Source organism: Protomyctophum bolini (assembly GCF_963924005.1).
Source record: "Protomyctophum bolini genome assembly, chromosome: 2".
Classification (NCBI taxonomy): domain Eukaryota; kingdom Metazoa; phylum Chordata; class Actinopteri; order Myctophiformes; family Myctophidae; genus Protomyctophum; species Protomyctophum bolini.
The window spans coordinates 27,207,447-27,228,763 of NC_137863.1; the positions used below are offsets into that span (position 1 = coordinate 27,207,447).

The window sequence follows — 21,317 nt, forward strand, 5'->3', positions numbered from 1 at the left end:
GTATTGCAAGGTGGGCCCCAAAATAATTTGTATGACAAATGATGTGATAGCAACAAATAGGCACTTGAAGTATATTGATCCATGCCGTAACACAATTGATTACTTGATCATTAAAATAAACATGCTCTGAAAATGCACGCAGCACAAAAGTGGGCCCTGATTTAGCAACGTGTAGACTGTACTGTAGCGTATGAGAGACAGGACACCGCGTCATCAGTGTCCATACCCGAAGGCGGGATCGGTGAAAGGGCCTTTCTGTGTGGAGTTCGCATGTTCTCCCCGTGTCCCCTAGGGTAGGTACCCTCACAAAAAACATGCAGTAATCCTGGTCACTAAACTGCCAGCCGGGGCGCCTGATGGAGGGGAAAGGAACTGGTTGGAATAACGTGTTCCTTCCACACGCTACGTCCAACCAGGGAAACTCCCACCTGTCAGGTGTAAAGGAGCAACTTGGACACTCAGGCATGAAGGAAGCATGAGTTCAAGTCCGTTGCTCTCCCCTTGTCCCCCATATACAGTATGGGGACTAGGTTGGTGGAGGGTGTGTAGAGCCCAGGATCACATTGGATGATTGACACAGGGGTGAAAAATGGGTTACAAAATTGTGGGATAAAAAAAAAGAGAGACAGGACACCGAGAGAGGCCAAATGTTTGACTTCACCCCACAAAGCCTTGAATTCATGAGATTCAAGACAGAGATTGATAGAAAATAAGTGAATTTCTGGGTGAATTCAAGCCAATAAACCCTATTTGAAGTGAAAATACCATTGAGCTTGACATTTTCTGATTCTTATTATTAGTTATTTATGATTGATAGAGGTGTTACTTTCAAAATACCTACCTATAATGATGCTATGAGGTTGTTGCTCCACATTCCTCGATGGCATAGTGCCAGTCAAATATTTGTGACCGCTGGTGTACCCACCTGTGATGCACTGTTAAGACAGTTGATGTATAATTGTGTATAAATGTGTTGGCTTGATGTGTCAGAGAACAGAATCATAGAGGCTCTAACGGTATAACCAGCCCCATGAAGAACAAGATTCCTTTACAGGATCTCCTCACTGGTCAACAAAACCACCTTGAAGACAGGAGCCCTCGTATACGGTTTCTTCGACTATGCATGCACCTCTTGGTACCACAGCACCTGAAAGGCCCTTAAAACAAGGTTCCAGACTTCCCAAAACAAACTTGTCAGGCTCCTACTTGGCCGAACCCCCTGAACCTACCGAACCCCTGCCCACTTTGACAGGCTGGAATGGCTTAGGGTCGACGACAGAGTACAGCATCTTGCAATGGGCCTGGTCCACAAGATTCGATACACCACCAAGATACCCATGTACCTTCCAAATACTTCCTTAATGTTAACAAAGTCCACAACCACAACACCAGAGGGAGTGCAGCAAACCATGTGCAACCCAGATTCGGCACAAACAAGGGACTAAATTATTTTCGCTCCTATGCCACCAAAATGTGGAACGCCCTACCAACAGTCATTAAGACATGAAAATACGTTGACTCCTTCAAAGGGCACAGGTCTACGGACGGCTGCAATTCAAAACTGGCCTCCGTAAAATCTGAATCCCACCCTACCCACCCACCCCTTTTTCCCCTCACTGTATGTTTCTTTTCCCTATTTGCCTCCTTTATGATGAATTTCCGTTCTGTTCTTTGGTGTATATTTGGACATCTCTAAATGTTTTGATGAATTGAACAAGGTGGACCCTCTTGTAAACAAGCGTAATGCTTTATTGGGTCGTCCACTCACAGTTAACAGTCTTTGTATTTGTTGTGCTTGAATTGTAATTGTAATTCTGCAAACTGTTAATAAATATTTCAATCAATCAATCAATCAATGAAAAGCAGTTACAGATACAAGACACAACCAGACATAGAGAGCATTGGCGTAACAGCCTCTATACTTTTTAGTTTATTTACCTGCCTGAATCCTGTGGAGTTGGCACTGCACAGCCAACTTATGACTCTGACTTGATGTATTTTATATATTGTAAATATTTATATACCGTGTCTTTTATATTCTGTGCTGTTTTCTTTTATATGGACCCACGGGTCTGAAATAAAGTAATATTATTATTATTATTATTATTATTATTATTATTATTAGTAGTAGTAGTAGTAGTATTAGTATTAGTATTAGTATTATTATTATTATTATTAAATGTTCTGAATGTCAGTACAGCAATCAGCAATGCATTAATAGCCTATTAACAAGACAATCTACGTCGTAATTTGTACTATGCTACCGACGCGTCTACCCTACCCTTGCCTTGAGTAAACAGTAAACACTGACCAATAATATTCAGGCAGCATTGGCCGCAGCAGGTGATCATGTCGGGTCATAACCATAACCTCATAACGCGTATAACTGTGTGTCCCGAAGTGAACCTTTTAGGTCCCATAGCCCGGGGGGACGATGCTGTGATTGGCCTGTTAATTCATATTTTTTTTGTTTCCTTTTCGGGGGGTGGGGCGGGGGAGACACTTAATCAGACTACATATTGTTACATTTTTCATGTTTATTTATTATCGTCAGATTGTTGCCTTCTTTGTCTAACAACGATAAAATAGCCAAGAGCACGACGTCCTTTCGGCCTATGGAATGCAGAGCATCACATGTCCCTCTGCGGCACCAGTACATCAGTTCCTTTTTGCGGCTGTCTATATCCACACAGTTCTAGCATATTCCGTGAAGGTCGTGAGTTATACTCGTGAGTATTCATAGAATTAGCCAATTAATATTTATATTGTTCATTCATATATGTTCACTGTATTGTTATTGAACTCTGTGAGGATCATTTGGCTTTCCACATTTTCACAGCAAAAAGCTTTACTCACGTAACTCAACGCTAGCTGTGTGTCTATCAAGCTAACATATTTAGCCAACAAACATTACAAGCTTGCTGAAGATGATGAGTTTCACAATTGTAATATTGACTGATAGATGGTGTAACGTTAGTTCTTGTTAAATATCAACAGACATCTTAGATAATTGGTAATAGCCCTAATTATGAATGTTACCTGGTTTAGTGGTGAAGGGGTATCCGGAGAACTCGCCAGTTTCCCGAATCTTAAGAGTAAGAGGGTCGTATGCTAGCTGTCCTGTCCTGGCTGCAAGGTTTATTATTTATGTATTGAGTACATTTCAACAATAATTAAGGGTCCACATGGGTCCACTTAATTGATTCCATTTGTACACGCTTGATTTTAGTGGGGAAGCACTAACATGTTAGTTTGACCCCGACTTTGGGTCCCTCAGGCTCAATGTTATTTTATATGACATCCGTCCACAAAACGTGTATCTCGCAAATGCACTCTTGACAATATAGTGTTAGTTAGGTGACATGGAAAAGAGACTGAATAAGAATAATGTGCACGCCAGGCCATTAAAAACCATTAGAACACCTGAGCATGTAAGGCTAGCTGGGTTTGGGTTTATATGGGACCTTCTTGAGAATCCTGCTATGCAATGTTATTTCATAAATGAACACTACAAAACCACTAGTTACTGCATAATATTTGTGAAATACTTCAATGCCATATGGAAATTACAGTTGTAGTTTGACTTCCTCCTGCAGTCAGTCCACTTTGATGAATATCAGCTAGGCTAATGGTTCTCAAGTCAAAGTGGGGTACACGGACCCCCAGGGGTCCCTGAGGGGGTTCCAAATTAGTTAATGGCATCAAAATGAGTTTACCGGTAACCACTTTAACCCATATACATCGGATATTTATAAATTGTCTATTGTCAATCTACAAGCTCACGTATTGCGAGCTTGTAGATATGTTTGAAACGTTTTAACATCAAAAATCGTTTTGATGGTCCTTGACATGAAAAGGATTGAGAAACAACAGAGCTAGACCATGCTAAAGGAGAACATGCTAAACTTTTGTCTTTCTCTTCTGGTAGTTCACCATGTCTCTGCCCAAACCTGCTGTGATGAGGAACCTGCTTGCGAAGCGCCTGCGGTTCCATTTGCCCATCGCTTTCACCCTGTCCATCATCGCTGCAGTTGCATTCAAGGTGTGACATTTCAAATCACAAATACTTATGAACATAAAAATAAATTTCCCAGTGGCCTGTTAGTACCACTTAGGTCTAGTACAGGGCTTCTAAAAGTGGGTGCCTTGACGCAGATCCAGGGTTGCCGCAGAATACTTTTATAATATTTGGAATGTCACTTCAGTTTAACCACTTAGACCCAGTCTATACTTAGTAAAACGGACCTGAGTTAAACTTTGTGCGTTCTTTTCCACCTACAGTCGGTACATCGAGTCTCTTCCCCAAAAATAGCCAATCTACAAGCTCACAACGCTGTGTTGAATGTTCACCCCCCAGATTAGGAACGCTTCTGGGGTTTAAGTGGTTAAAAAGTACAAAAGTTATTTTCAGTCTGTCCTAATGGAAACAAATATTCTCCAGTTTTCCTCGTAACATACTGTATCTATGGGGGAAAGATTGACATATTTACGTACGGTTAATAAGACAAAAGCTGCTATAAAGTGAAGGCTCATTCATTGTCTGGATTTTCGGTGGTGAGGTGACCACCGGAGTTGAAACAACATTGAGCGGTGGTGAGTAAAAACAGAGAGAGAAGTGCTGGGGCGGTGGCGGTGGTTTGCGCTTCACCGCGGCTCGTGACGTCATGTTGTAGTTCGGTGGTCACCTAACCACCGAAGATCCAGACTATGTATGATCCTTTACAATGTAATTTAGGGGTGCTGTGGATGCTGATTGTTGTAGCACATTTTGATTTTAGTTTTAGTCATAGTCTCTTGAATAGTTTATTTAGTTTCAGTCACCTGGAATGTCTTAGTGTTACTCTAGTTTTAGTCGATTCAATATTTTAGTTGTCTAAATCTACAGTTGATTTAGTTGAGACCTTCAAAAATGTTTGAGGACCACTGGTCTATCGCATGAAGAAAACATTTGTCTGTCTGATTGATTCATTGTTCTCGCAGTATGCAGTGACAGAACCCAGGAAGCAGGCCTACGCTGACTTCTACAAGCAGTACGATCCCGTCAAGGAGTTTAACGCCATGAGGGAAGCGGGAGTCTTTGAAAGTGTCCGGCCCTCAGGAGAGTAAACGCACTGTAAGTGCTGCAAGGCTTTGGTTTGCAAAGTGTTCACAGATTTTCATGTTCCATTCACAATAAATTGATAGGATTTACATTAGATAGTTAATATTTATTCAAATAGCATAATCATGTTTGTTATATTCATAATATCCCCATCCCAGAACCATTAGACAATACAAACATGTATTGTTTTCTTTTGTCTTTCCAGTTCTACCCCATTGTGCATTCCCGGTCTGAAGTTCTTCTTGTCCCATGGATGATATTTACTGATCAGATGTGAACATCACTATGCTGATAATATGTTCCTCTAAATAAACTTTTATTGTTATGACATTGTCTTCATTTTTAAGTGCATGAAGCTACATTTCAGTACTGATTGTTAAACTAACCTATACAGAAGAATATGTAGTCTATTCTGATATCTGTCAGAAATTGTGTGCAATCAATGATCTTAATAGAAGTATGTTTATGTTTTGTTTAGTTTAGTCCATGAATAATAATTTCATTGTTTTACAGAAATTGTATGGGTGAAAAAACAGCACAAATATTGTATGGGGGTCCATCCGTGGCACACAATTTTCAGATGGGGCTCCACTGCCAAAATGTGAGATTGGGGTTATTTGCAAAAAATCCCAACAGATTATGCCAATTTCCCGGTTTTTCGGATTTTTTGTGATTCTCCATCGGTTTTCTGAAAAACGTGTCCAGTGTGCAACCACTTTTAGTCCCTTGTCGCTGATCCCTGCTGTTTGGTTTGTCTGTCTATGACACTGGTCTCAAATCTTTTAATGTCAAGGACCCCCTAATTAATATGTATTTGGACGTGGACCCCCATCTGAAAATATTTTGTGCCACAGACGGTCTGTGGCACCCCCCATGCAATATTTATGCTGTTTCTTCGCCCATACTGTATGAGGCCCTCTTAAATTGTTACAGGAAAAAATGGCTGTGACTTTCGTTTTAAACTCAACTGCTTCTGACTTGGCAAAACTAAAATGAAGAGTGGTTTGATATTAAGGATGTGGAAAGTAAACCTTTCAGAAAAAAGTGAGTGAGATTACATATATTATGGAGTCTTTTCGTATCCGAAAGAAATAGTCAGACTTTAATGAATACATCTACGCTAGTTTTTTTTTTGTGGCTTTTGCCTTTATTTTATATTTTTTTATGGAGGGACAGACAGTAGGCTGACAGGAAATGGGGAGAGAGATGGGGGATGACATGCAGTAAAGGCCGTCGGGATCGGGAGTCGAACCCGTGGCACACTACCAGACTGGATTACGAGCCTGGACCGCTGAGCCACGGCCCAGGCTAGTCTTGATCCAAGTCTAGCAGTCTCCGATTTGGGATGGGCTGTCGCTGTCCAGTGCTGATCTGTCTGAGACAGGGGTGCCTCAGGTGAGCTTGCAAGGCCCGCCTAGGCTGTTCAAGGACGTGGTTCAAACAATACTTTACTTTTACTTTATTTATTTATTTGCACAGAACAATGCATATTAATGGACGTAAATACATGAGATATAGCACAGTTGCTAATTATCAATAAATTATACTATGAAATGTTGTCCATGCTTGATATGGTCAGGTTAGTAGTGTGTCCCTCATTTGTATTTTTGCTCAAGTTTAAGACCTGCCACCAATGAGCAAAGGTTCTTAAGTTTTTTTTAATTTGATTTACAAGCTCACAAAGTTCACCTAACTTTTCTACTACAGGGTAAACATGCTCATATAATATAAGAGCATGTTTTCCCTGTAGTAGCAAATGTATCATTATATTATGATGATACACTTTTTTCTTATCGTTTTTTGCTGTTATCTATGCTGCATTGTCTGAAGGGAGGTACAACTTACAAGTTACAGTTTTACAATGTAAAACCTTGAACCACAATGCATTGTGAGTTTGTAAATCTGCTATTTTCAAATAACCGAAGTATATATGGTGTTTAAAGTGGTTAAACTGATTTTGATGATATATTAACTGAAGACATTTTGTTGGAGACCCCCTGGAAAATTAGCCTCGTTCGGTCCCAGGCTTACTTATCTGCGAATGCTGGAACGGTTAAACGTCAAAGACCCCTGGGTGGTCCCCGCACCCGATGTTGAGAGCCTAGCCCAACGTCGGTTTAAGGCTTTAAGCCATCAAAGTGCAGTGCGAATCTGCCACTGCTGTGCCCGCCTGTCCGGGCAATGGGATGTTACACCTCTCCTAGCTGAGGAGCCAATCAGAGTGCAGTGCGAGTCTTGCCCGTTCGGGCAATAGGATGTTACACCTCCTACCCCTGGCGCTCTCCCTCCCCAGAGTCCCCACTGTCCCCCACCACCGCCACCAGCAGCAGCAGCGCGATATTCTTCTTCCTGGTTGTAGAAGTGTTCTGGATGTCTTTCTGCTAGCATAATAATACAACAAACTGTCATTATCAGACAACACGTCTCATGTCGTCCTGAAACTAGCTGCATAATGAGAGCCGAAAAGGAAAATATAAGAGTACGTATGAGCTTTGTCTTTATTCCAAAACGATTAAAATAAAACCAACCCGAACAGGTAATGTGACAGTTATTAACTGAAAGCGGTTAGCTGGTCAGCTAACTGTGCTAGAGAAAGCTTCAGTTTATACTATAGTTATACAATCTCGCGACACAAAAAATAACAAATCTACATACAAGCCAACGACGTCGCATCACCTCGCGTTGTTCGCTTGTAGATCTGTATTTTGACGAAAAGCGACACCGTCGTACTACGGCGTGTAAATAATTACAACAGTGCATTTAATTGAGTTTCAGTACATTTTCTCAAGACAAGTACTGTACAATCTACTCCACTATACAGAGGTCAAATATATTGTACTTTTACTCCTACAATTATTTGAAAACTTTAGTTATTATTACTTTGTAAATTATTATTATTATTATAAAACCTACATTATCCACTCCAGCCCTGTATTACATTCCGGCCATTTGAAAATAGCAGATCACAATGCGTTGCGATGCAACACATTGTGAACTTGTAGATCTGATATTTTCCTAAAGAGTTTTAAACATTTCATACGTTTGAAAGCTTGTGAAATGGGACATTCTGCATAATGAGTAATTTCTACTTTTGTTACACTTAAGCACATTTTGATACAGGCAGTACAGTAGTACAAAATGTGAGTACTTTTTCCACCACTGCTGTGTATGCAGGTTTTGACAGGACTTGGACACATGCAGTAGCTGGGGTGCAACAACTACCTGCCCCAAAAAGATATACCACCATGGAGAGCAAGGATAAAGTACAGATGAGGAATCACCCCCGCAGGTAAGTGAACACATGAACAATACAAAGAAGGTATACAGGGTTCCAAAAGGGCCTATGTATTCTATAGAAGTGGTTCTGAAAGTGGGATCCAGGGTCCCCCAGGGGTCCTTTGAGGAGGTTCCAGGGGGTCCCGACTCCCCAGCAATATTTACCCTTTTATACCCTTTTTATATGGATATTCATTCAGTCAGTGTCACGCAAAACAAACAATTAACAATTCTAGAAAACAATAATAAAGACAACACAAAACAATAAATAGAGTTGGCTCCCATATGACACCATGTCTAAAAGCCAGATGTTGGAGGGGACCCTCAAAATGTATAGGTTACATACTCGCAACAACTTTTCAAATGGGGGGTTTGCACCTAAAACATAACAAAATGGCATGAAAATGTTTTTAACCTCTGTTCCCTAGAAGGAACATGTTTCCAAACCTTCTCACCAATTGACCATGGTGCTGTGCAGCAACTGTGTTGACCTATATGACACATCTATCATTGATGGATTGAGTTGTGTAATCAAGGGAATTAACAGAAAATGCGTGACAGTAGTATGTGTAGATTTCACTTTTTCATTGTAAGCTGTGTTGTCCGTAAATCAGTCTTTACTGAACTCAGAGAGTCAAATGGACCTTTTAAAATGAAAGGATTTCACTGAGTAGGAACTCAGTAGGAACTACTGTTGCCTCAGTCCCTCTATGGGGTGGGTGTCTGCACTGCGTTTGGTCTTATCTACTCTGCTCACATGTTCACTGTTTCCTGTAATTATATGTACAGTAGCAGGGATGCTGGGAAGTAATTTTAGTTGTGGGTCCATATCCGGCCCTGTTATTGGCTGACAGTCTTCATCCACATCTCATGTTCTCTTCATAACCTTTACATTCTCATTCTCAAAACAGCAATTCCAAACATAGTGACAGGACTCCACATTGACTCCTCTGTCCTGTGGGATTTGACTAAGTTTTAGTATTAGTGTGACTCCCAGGAGGAGGCGAGCCATTTAGAAGCGTCTGTGTGAACTTGTATCTTTGCTATTTTTGCTGAATGGTTGCCTATTTTCGCAGAATATTCTGACATAGTCAGAATAGGGATGCTAGGATGCATGCATGTGGTTAAAAGACCAACACGACCCATTTCAAACACTGATTGTCTCTTGTGATATATAGGCATTAAATAGGCTTAAAGCAATTGTCATTGATTCTTATGTTGCTATATTAGGTTCTTGGCTTATTGATCTGCTCTTGTACGGTCATTGCTGACTTTGTATTCTTGGGTATTTAACATCTTAAAACATGTTAATGATTATATTTTTGGGGTGTGTCTCTGAATAACCAACAGAAAAAATAACAAGACTAAGCCCCACTTTTAGCCCAAAGAGGCCATGTTGCGCCTTACACCCAACCCCAAAAAGTGTCGCTAAGGAAAAGCTGTGGATTATGAGAAATTGGGATGGTTTATCTTGGATTTTGAGCTATTTTGTTCTTACAAGAAGTTGCTATGATGTTATTCTGGCCTTTTAACGTTAATAAAGTACCATGATTTTATATCTGCCCTATCTTTTATACTTCTTTGAGTGCTTGGATCGCCGCTCTTTCTTCCATGTTATTTTGGCCTTGAGGCTGATCACTCAAATAGTTAGGATTCATCTTCCAGGTTACAGGAATCCGCTTGGAAGGATTCAAGGTAATCTTCTCAAAGTACTGTATAACAAATAAACCCTTCAATCTGGGACAGAATCTGTCACTTTAGATGTTGCTTTATATATGAAACATACGATTTTCAGAAAACTGTTAGGATTCAGAAGGCGTCTTTTGGAATCGGCCTCAGGTCTAAATGGGATGAACACAAGTAGAAAAGCATGCACATCCAAAATGTAAAATGCCGGGTGGAGGGCAGAAGCAATGTATCAATGAAAAATAGTCCACACACTGGGTCATGCTCCAAAAGGCTAAATATGTATTAAATGTAATAAATATTTAGCCTTTCAAAGCATGACACAGTCTGGAGGCTCTATATTTGTGCAATGTGCAATTGGCGCAGGATGACAGGTCACCAAAATACTAGTCTTACTAAAAGTAAAATCTTACCTGTTACAGATACAGAGTACTGCTACTCTGGTGTCCGGAACAGCATCTGTGTATCTCAAACAGTGACATGTACTCTACTGTGACAGACTGCTGCCATGGCAGGCATAGCGTACTCGACTATGATGAATTGTCGTCTATCTAGTTTACTATTGTATCGGCCTTTGGGAGATAGAAAGAGGAAATGCAATCATTTGACTTTTGTCTAGACCTATAACTCACATCAGTAGCTCCAAAACTTTTCACTCTTCACAGAGCGGCTCTGCACAGTGACACCTGTCATATTTAGCAAGTCAACTACCACAAATAAAGACACACTGACAGTGATGTGTTTTAAATGGAGCAAATGAGACGTTGAGTGTGGAGAACTGAGTGTGTGTGGCATCCTGGCGTCGCAACAGAGCGAGAAAGATACAGATTTAGTTTCATTTTCTACCATTGACAAGTGTCAATACCCACAGAAGCCTGTATTGGGCACATATCTTTTATGTAGAAATCTTTTGTTGGAAAAAAGGAGAGCAAGTTGAGTCTAGTCTCAGCTGATGTCTCATATCTTGACAGTCTGCTGCTGCTGTTTTAAGCATGGCTTGGTAGTAGTTGCTCTGGTGTTTGAAGCTATTTTTGTACAGTATGTAGGTTATTACAAAAAAAGATTCCTTCATGAAAGTTAAGCTAGAGAATGTGCAGTACATCCCAAAAGTACATAAAATTTACAATAACAACTAACAGATGCACGTACAGTAAATGTAAAATGTACAGTGCAGTTGCAATGACAGCTTTGTATGTAAGTGTTGTAATTCATGCATTGTAAGCGTTTTTTTATTTAACATTTTGCAACGTATAAAGTTATTAAATATGTCGTCCATTCCTTGGTACATTAAGTTATTTGTCATATCTGGAACTTTTGTTTACAAATCCTAAAAGCCAAACAGAAATGTATTTTCTTTTTATATGTTCCAATGTTCAATGACCAACACAGAATTAAACGTGCACGTGCATCTTGTCTGTCCCTCCTGTGCATCTTGTCTGTCTGTGGGGGACTTCAGGCAGTTGAAGAAGTTGAGTGAGGACAGTCTGACCAAGCAGCCAGAGGAAGTCTTTGATGTGCTGGAGAAGCTAGGTGAAGGGTGAGTCACACACGCGCACGCAACTTTCATTCTACTCAAACACATCTTCTAGCTTTCTTTTCCTCTCTCTCTCTCACACACACACACACACACACACACACACACACACACACACACACACACACTCTAAGCTCCTCCCTCTGGCCCTACACCCTTGTCATAAACACTGGTTCTTTATTTCCTGTTTCTCAACTCACTTCCTTTTCTGAACTGTGTGTGTGTGTGTGTGTGTGTGTGTGTGTGTGTGTGATCCTGTCATTCTCTGCCAAACGCTGGTCTTTCTTTGTGACTCACTGTGACCCTTCAGAGTGTTGTGTGTGTATATCTGATATAAACAGTGTGTTTAAGGTTCATTAAGATGGCAAAGATTGTTGCCATTATACTGAAACTGTCCAATCATTGTGTGTGTGCGTGTGTGTGTACAGGTCCTATGGCAGTGTGTTTAAGGCTCATTATAAGGAGACTGGAGAGATTGTGGCCATCAAACAGGTTCCAGTGGAGTCTGACCTTCAAGAGATCATTAAAGAGATCTCCATCATGCAGCAGTGTAACAGGTAACATTTACTGTTATCATCACATGTACCTATACAGCTGAATGAAGTGTACTCGGGTGTGGAAGAATCAAGGCCAATGTTAATTATGACCAGCGGGGACCAGGCAATCGTATTCGGGGACAGTTTGAATTAATCTGTCTCGGTTTAAATCTGCCCTAAGTCTAATTAGTCTGGGTTCTAAATATCGGTTTCAATATATTTTCACTTCATTGCCCACATTGCCCTTCATTGTACACACCATTTATTTTCTCCTTGGCCACATGGCAATACGCACTTCATTGATAGTCTTACAATGAGATGTGTTGTTGACTGGCTTTACATAATGCAAAATATGTTCATTTAAATAAAAAACTGATGGTCTTCCATAGCTTGCTCTCGCCACTAGTCCCACTACTGGTCATATTGTGCTGCTTTGGTGTCCACATGTTGACACTGAGGGCTGACCGTTTGGGACGATTGTTGGTGCCAAAGATGAATCTGGAACATGAACCATACAAGGTTGTTGCTTCAGTTCTGTTTTATTCAAGAAACAGAGCTGTTTAAATCACAGACAAAAGGAATAGTGTGGGGAGAAACCCCAGCAAACCAAACATACTGTAATGTATGACTCAATGTGACAAAGTAAAGCTTTAAATACATGTTCAGTTATTACTTTTTATTCCTGCTAGCGAAGGACAACTATGTTGTTCTGCCTGTTCCGCCACATTTTTCACTCAAAAAGTCAAAAAGTGAACTGGCAGATAGCCATGAAAGAGAATTCACGTTCCTCACTGATGTTGGTTCTCAAAATTATATGCATTTGGCTGTCGACCCATCTCAAAACATTTGATCTTTCATAAGATTTGAGTTAAAAAAGGAAGGCTTTTATACACCTGCACCTATAATATAGAGTTAAACGTGTAAAAAATATTATGTACAGTGTAAATACATCAAAAATAGCAAATCTACAAGCTTGTATATCTGCTATTGTTTAATAGCCAAAGTATAAAATAATGGACCCCACTTAGAGAACCAATGTTGCTTTATCAAATCTAAAATGACAAGGATGCTTTCCTGGTTCAGTTCCAATATAATGCGTAAAAACTCCCAGTCTGTCCCAGCAAGAGTGAAGGCCTTGGCAGAAGGAAAGGGTCAATGACGTTCCAGTCCAATGTGTGTCAAGATTGGCTACTTGCTTGCTCACATTAAGGTGGGATAATTAGTAGCATCAAATCGGTGATATTCGACTGCACAAATTATTAATCCTTTGAACTGAGCGCCGATGGATTTACCAAAACTCACACATACAGACACACCATTTTGATTACCGATTAGATCCCTGTTTCCTAGAGAAACATTCAATGAGACATCCACATGGAAGTTCTCAGTCGCCACAACTGATTTCAGACATTTGCGTTCCATAAAGGTCAGCCTGTCACACACCAAAAATAGGCTATTTTAAAACAGTTTCCGTGCCTGTAATTGATTACTCCAGGTTATTGTCGTTGCCATAAACGACAGACCCGCCTTTTGTTTTATGCGTTTAATCCGCCGTAATGCAACAAATAAAAAGATAGAGACTAGACGGTTTCGTTTTGATGACGAAACCGGCAATCGTCACATGCTGTGGGCTGCTGGGGCTTCTGGGAAATTGAGGCCAATGGAAATGAATGGGGTGCAACGCCTCATTGAGACGAGTCTTGTGTGCGTCTTCCGGGTGCACCAAGATGGTGGATGGTGCGATCGGATCATAACACACCGAGGGACCTTGTTTCGCTGGATTTTCGCGGATTAAAAGCCCAAATAATTCAGCGTATGCTCTAAAGGTAATACAACAATCTCGGCAGTGAAGGGGGGTTAAAATGCGGGTTAAGCGTTTAAAACAGTCAAACTGTTAACATTGACAAGATTTTTGAAGTGGTGAAACTATCAATATTATACATGTTCAATCCAGAAAACCCTAACTGATCTCTGATATTTAATAAAAGCAAGCCTCAATCTGCATTCTTTTGCAGATTGGCTGGCTGAGTGGCTGTATGGCTACCGAAACGCATTACAGATTGTACCAATTGTTCATGAAACACAATGTGTGTGTGTGTGTGTGTGTGTGTGTGTGTGTGTGTGTGTGTGTGTGTGTGTGTGTGTGTGTGTGTGTGTGTGTGTGTGTGTGTGTGTGTGTGTGTGTGTGTGTGCGCGCGTGCGTGCGTGTCTCCTTTCACGTTGTTTCACCAATGGCAGATTAGGACTTGGCCCAACAACACATTCTTTCAGTCGTGAGATTACATTTTTGCTTCGATCCCTGCATCCACATTCCGTAATGTTGCCTCTACTGTATGCATTGTGTTGTATCCATCAGCCCCCATGTGGTACGGTACTACTGTATGCATTGTGTTGTATCCATCAGCCCCCATGTGGTACGGTACTACTGTATGCATTGTGTTGTATCCATCAGCCCCCATGTGGTACGGTACTACGGCAGCTACTTTATTATTATTATTATTATCCATCAGCCCCCATGTGGTACGGTACTACGGCAGCTACTTTAAGAACAGTGACCTGTGGATCGTCATGGAGTACTGCGGAGCAGGGTCTGTGTCCGACATCATCCGACTACGCAACAAAACGGTAATATAACACACCGTGGTATACAGTACACACACACACACACACACACACACACACACACACTTTACTTACTTACTTGTGCTTATGGCTGTCCATCGATTTCGATGATGACGTTGCTCCAAGCATGGGTTATTGGGGGGGGGGGGTTGACGGTGCCATTCCATGTGGCTATGTAGGCCAATGCGTGAGCCGTATGGATTGCCAGATGAAAGGAGGTCCCCTGCAGCACGCTGGTGTCGCTGTACATGTTGCTGTTTTCTCCTCTCCGTGGTCTGCTCCTGGAGGGAGATGCCCTCGTGACTGATGGTGCGCTAGGTGTGGCGATCAGCAGCCAGCTCTTCCAGTGCAGAGGGTTGGATAGCACAGCGCTTCAGGAGGGTCTTCATGTGGTCCTTGTAGTGTTTCCGCTGTCCCCCGGGAGACCTTCCTATAAGTGTGTTTACTGTATGATGAATTATAGACATGGGCATCATAGAAAGCTTTACCAATAAGGGTATTATTGTTTGTTTTGTGTTGTAGCTAACAGAGGAAGAGATAGCCAGCATACTGCAGGCTACCCTGAAGGGTTTGGAGTATTTACACTTCATGAGGAAGATCCACAGAGACATCAAGGCAGGAAACATCCTGCTCAATGCGGAGGGACAGGCCAAACTGGCTGACTTTGGAGTGGCAGGACAACTCACTGTAAGAACAACACCTACACAGTGCAACCCTGTCTACTTTTTATGACGTAGAATATGGTTAGATACCCTCGCTGTCGGGCGACATAATGTGTCATTTACGTCATATTGTCTCTTTATTGTTAATGCCGTTTAATGTTTGTGTTTGCACGTTTGTTTTACATCACCATTACATCACCTAATCAACATGAGTTACTATATTGGCGCCCCTCACTTCACACAGATTTTTCTTTAGTAAATTAACGTCATACTATGTGTCACACAAAATGTATCAAAGGTAGCAGATTTACTGTACATGCTCAAAACGTTGTCCAGTTGAGATTAAGACAATCAAGATGATAATGCAACTGCTAAAATGTATTCAATGAATGCTCCGTCAATCTATTAATCAATTATTTGATTAATCATTTCACGCCTAATTGTCTTAGAATAGATGAAAGAGGACACTTGGAAAAACTTGGATGAGATAATAATTTCTTTATCTTTTGTCTTTGTTTCTCTCTTTCCTTATTTCTCTTTATTTTCTTGTTACATTTATTTCTTCTCCCTGTGAGGACACGATGGCCAAGCGGAACACGGTGATCGGCACGCCGTTCTGGATGGCTCCCGAGGTCATCCAGGAGATCGGGTACAACTGCGTGGCAGACATCTGGTCGCTGGGCATCACGGCTATAGAGATGGCAGAGGGCAAACCCCCGTACGCTGACATACATCCAATGAGGGTGAGGCCTGGCACAATTATTGCATAATCACCTAATGGCAATTATTTGAGATGATCACGATTGATTTGCATAATCATCATAATGGGGCGGCCGTGGTTCTGGAGGTAGAGCGGCCCCTTGGGAAACGGAAGGTTTCCTGTTCCATCACCGGGTCCCCTAGAGTTGGTGTCCAAGTGTCCTTGAGCAAGACACTGAACCCCTAATTTCTGGTTGGTGCCTTGCATGGTTTCCTCTGCCATCAGTCTATGAATCTGTGTGAATGTAATGCACAATGATAAAGGCCCTATATAAATGCACAATTTATTTATTTAATCGTTTCCATTCTCTGTGTGGGTGTGGGTGGGTGTGTGTGTGTGCGTGTGTGTGTGTGTGTGTGTGTGTGTGTGTTGTCTTCCAGGCTATTTTCATGATCCCCACCAATCCTCCTCCAACGTTCAGGAACCCAGACCTCTGGACTGAACCTTTCAGAGACTTTATCCACCAGTGTCTGGTGAAAAACCCTGAACACAGAGCTACCGCCACACAGTTACTACAGGTAACAATAGAACCCAGAACACAGAGCTACCGACACACAGTTACTACAGGTAACAATAGAACCCTGAACACAGAGCTACCGACACACAGTTACTACAGGTAACAATAGAACCCTGAACACAGAGCTACCGCCACACAGTTACTACAGGTAACAATAGAACCCTGAACACAGAGCTACCGCCACACAGTTACTACAGGTAACAATAGAACCCTGAACACAGAGCTACCGCCACACAGTTACTACAGGTAACAATAGAACCCTGAACACAGAGCTACCACCACACAGTTACTACAGGTAACAATAGAACCCTGAACACAGAGCTACCGCCACACAGTTACTACAGGTAACAATAGAACCCTGAACACAAAGCTACCACCACACAGTTACTACAGGTAACAATAGAACCCTGAACACAGAGCTACCACCACACAGTTACTACAGGTAACAATAGAACCCTGAACACAGAGCTACCACTACACAGTTACTACAGGTAACAATAGAACCCTGAACACAGAGCTACCACCACACAGTTACTACAGGTAACAATAGAACCCTGAACACAGAGCTACCGCCACACAGTTACTACAGGTAACAATAGAACCCTGAACACAAAGCTACCGACACAGTTACTACAGGTAACAATAGAACCCTGAACACAGAGCTACCGACACAGTTACTACAGGTAACAATAGAACCCTGAACACAAAGCTACCGACACACAGTTACTACAGGTAACAATAGAACCCTGAACACAGAGCTACCGACACACAGTTACTACATGTAACAAATAAACCACATAGTAGATCTTCACTGAAAACCATGAACAGTATGTCCAAAACTGTTACTTTTCAGGAAATGTAAAATAGGTATTTTTTTAATCCACTGGCTTCTTTGCAGCTTGTAGATCTGCTACTTTTGCTATATTATCCTCAAAGTAACGGTGTTGGACAGAGACTGTGTTCATGCCATTTCCTCCTCTCTTTCTATTGTTTTTGACAGCATCCCTTCATCCGCTCGGCCAAGTCCAACTCCATCCTCAGAGCTCTGATAACGGACGCCATGGACATCAAGCTGAAGAAACAGGAGGAAGCTGAACAGAGAGAACTGGACGCAGAGGATGATGACAACTCGGTGAGTATGCTCACACACGCACGCATACTTTAGATGCTTGTATGTGGAACGAAGCAAAGATGGTTAGCAGTAGCTTGCATACACATACTGTACAATGTACATCAATTTAAAATCACACATTCCAATTCTGAAAAATTAATCCCTTGTAGACTAGCCGTTGGGGGAATATACAGTGCCATCCCTAACATTTAGTCTAGTTTGTCATAGTTTTAGTGGACGACACCAACACTCCTCTCCCGTGTTGCAGGACGAGGACGAGGTGGACATGGGGACCATGGTGATGGCGGGTGGGACAGGGGACTCCGGGACTGTCCGCTCCCTCTCTTCCATGGGCGGGACGGCCCGCACCATGATAGAGCACGATGATGAAGACACGGGAACCATGCAGTCCCAGCTCGGCACCATGGTCATCAACTCTGACGAGGAGGATGGCGAGGACTGCGGCACCATGAAGAGTAAGACACTGTTTAACTCAATCCAAACCCATGCCAAAGATGTCCTTGTCTTTTTTGTTTCGCGAATGACATCTTTGACATCTTTTAGTTTTTACACTAAATCTGAAAATGAGATGAGAAGATTTATGTTAAAAATATTATTCAAAAGTTTCCAAAAATTTTAGCAGATGCACAAGCTTGCAGAGCCTAAAACGACGCACTGTGAGCTTGTACATATGCTATATTTTTTAATATCCAAAGTGTAATATATTGGTTAAGTGGTTACAAATGTTATTGTGATGCTGCTAGGGAGCCCCTGGAACCCCCTCAATGACCCCTGGGGGTCCACTCCATGGACCAATGCTTTATTTGAGTCCACATTTATAAAATGCATCACAAGAGCCCAAATATTTGTCAGATTGTATTATGCACTCGAAATAGCATGGCCAATTCCTGCACTGATAATTGGGGACAAATCCCTGCTACTAGCATCATGTCCAGGGGGTGTACTGTACTGCTGTACATGTTACAAAATCAGGAGATAGGCTCCTGCCCTATTGGCCACGTGGCTCAGGAACCATTGGTTAACTTCTCATACTTCCCATTTTCCCCCAACCCTGAATATAAAACCTGCTGGAAAGCAATCACACTGCACTTATTTTTATAGCCACTAGGGGGCACATTCACACTATGTCTGTTAGAGTATTGGTGTGTGGGAGTGGAGGGGTGTAGGTGTCTTTTATGTGCCGGTATGTATGCATGCTCATCAGCTACAGTACATAAGTCACACCCAGAAGATATCATTAAAATAATTTGTCTAAAATGAACTATTTTTAAAACGATGTTTTTTTGTTAAAATTGATAGTACTTAAGACACTCACATTTCGCACCAAGCACTATACAGGACATGATTACAGACATTAGCCTACATTACACAGGCGCACACACACACACACACACACACACACACACACACACACACACACACACACACACACACACACACACATACATACACATACACACACAGTCTCCAGTCTAATGTTCTTGTATTGTGTTAGCATGGACTTATTTTCCTGCAGTTTAAAGCACATTAACATACGAACATTTAGAAGAAAAAAATCTCCATTGTCTTTCCATAAGCACTGTGTGTGACTGTGTGCCCGTTTGCGTGCATGTGTGTGCATGCTGTGCCAGTGTGTTGTACTTTATACATTGTGCGGCAATGTCACACACAATTGTCAGCTGTTTTCGATGCTGTCCTAAGATTTCACAAGTATAGTAATACGAGTGTGTGTGTGTGTGTGTTTTCAGCATAATGTATTCAATCAGATTATTGATCCTTACTAATGGCGATGTACAATCAGAAGAAGCCTTTTCATTTGCACTGATTACACTCTCTCTCTGTGTGTCTTCTCTGATTAGCCATCGGACACATACTCACTCTCTCTCTGTGTGTCTTCTCTGATTAGCCATCGGACACACACTCACTCTCTCTGTGTGTCTTCTCTGATTAGCCATCGTCTTCTCTGTTTCTCTGCCTATTACTGACAGACTTGCTCTCTCTCTTATAAACATGCACAGATACGCAGGTTGACTCATTAACCGCAACGGGGTCCCCGGTTAGCCCTCGGCTTTTGAACTAGTGATTTTGAAGGCATTTACAGAATCGGCCTCTGGTCTTAATGGGTTAATGTGCAAGGATACTCGGGAACAACAACACAAACTGGCCAAAAGTCATCTTTATACAACGGACCGTGAAAAGTGCATACCTACACAGACAGCAGCAGTATTGAATATAGCTCTAACCAAGTTTAGCCCGTGTTCATTTTAAATGCAATTCAAATGAACCATAATGTAGCCTCTGATAAATTATTTAGTAGTCGTACTCTGTCTCCAGCACAGTCCTGCCCTGCAATGTTTTGCTTTGGCGAATAAATGGATTTAATTTGCCAATTACACAAAGCTACACTTAGCTGGCATTCCCTGTCCATCCTACAAGAAGAGACACTTTAAACAGTGGAAGGTTCTTTTAATCAGTGTCTAAACCACTATGGTTTAAAATAGACCAGGGAGACAGTGTAGTCTCATGTAGTGTTAATTTTGACAGCACATTTTGATGTAGTCAGATATAGTTAGTCCTAGTTGTTTCAATAAAATGTAATTTAGTTTTAGTCATCTGTAAAGTTAAAAGACCAAACAACCACACCAATAATTCGCCATGCAACTCTTTGCAACAATAACATGCAACTACTTGCAACTCCGAGTCCTTGTGACAGAGTGGTGCTTTAACTGCCCATAACAATATACAATTTAGGCATTTAGCAGACGCTCTTAATCCATAGTGATTTACAGTAAGCAAAAGCGAAAACATGGTAATACGTCAAATACATAAAAGTAGTCATCAAGAATCATACTTAAGCTAAGAACCTAACAGTGGAATATAATGAAACAATCCGTATACACAATAGAGTGCTATGTCTACATTAAATGCTATCTAAGTTACATAAATTGAGCCTTTGCATATGCCTGTAAGGTCGTCAAGGCTAGCTAGAGCAAGTGCTACTGACGGATAGAGTCTGAAGAGGTGGGTTTTCAGACTACGGCGGAAGGTTGAGAGTGAGTCTGCAGTTCTGATTGCAATGGGAAGTGCATTCCATAGTTTTGGAGCCAGAAGGGAGAAGAGTTTGGGACGTGTGGAACGTTTTTACTAGTGAATGTACATTATGGTTTGGTGATGTATTGGATCTGCTTGTTAGGTACTCAGATCAAGCTCATCAGTCACGACCATAGGGACTCCGAATCCCCCATACCTAAACAGTAGATCCAAAAGGACAGGTGGTAGCTGGGGTGGAGGAGGGTGAGCAGCAGGTTGTATACAGCAGCGCAGCAAGCAGGAGGAGGAGTGCAAACCCTTCCAGTTTAAATAGCCGGTATGAAGATGGAGTGAGTGTGTGATTGGCTGACTGAATCATGTGAATGAGAGCCTGATGCTGAGGTGGCCCAATAACGTCCGGCAGTGACTGCACTGAGGTTTCCTGAGTGAACTTGCTCCGC

At 41.7% G+C, this 21,317-nt stretch overlaps 2 protein-coding genes across 2 annotated transcripts in view; both read left to right on the forward strand.

The window, feature by feature from the left end:
• Positions 1–2,569: 2,569 nt before the first annotated feature.
• On the forward strand, positions 2,570–5,429 carry cox6c (cytochrome c oxidase subunit 6C). The gene is made up of 4 exons (XM_080781925.1): positions 2,570–2,729; positions 3,929–4,042; positions 4,981–5,113; positions 5,307–5,429. Exons 2-3 carry the CDS (start codon positions 3,935–3,937, stop codon positions 5,104–5,106), a joined length of 234 nt encoding a protein of 77 aa, XP_080638051.1. The 5' UTR covers positions 2,570–2,729; positions 3,929–3,934; the 3' UTR covers positions 5,107–5,113; positions 5,307–5,429.
• A 1,991-nt stretch (positions 5,430–7,420) lies between these two features.
• LOC308336174 (serine/threonine-protein kinase 4-like) overlaps positions 7,421–21,317 on the forward strand; it is a 32,984-nt gene continuing 19,087 nt past the window's right edge. The window contains exons 1-10 of the mRNA XM_080793463.1: positions 7,421–7,580; positions 8,276–8,390; positions 11,520–11,600; positions 12,026–12,154; positions 14,644–14,758; positions 15,278–15,442; positions 15,993–16,160; positions 16,558–16,695; positions 17,695–17,826; positions 18,074–18,281. Coding sequence (XP_080649589.1) covers positions 8,347–8,390; positions 11,520–11,600; positions 12,026–12,154; positions 14,644–14,758; positions 15,278–15,442; positions 15,993–16,160; positions 16,558–16,695; positions 17,695–17,826; positions 18,074–18,281 — 1,180 coding nt within the window. The 5' untranslated portion in view covers positions 7,421–7,580; positions 8,276–8,346. The remainder of the gene's footprint in view (positions 7,581–8,275; positions 8,391–11,519; positions 11,601–12,025; positions 12,155–14,643; positions 14,759–15,277; positions 15,443–15,992; positions 16,161–16,557; positions 16,696–17,694; positions 17,827–18,073; positions 18,282–21,317) is intronic.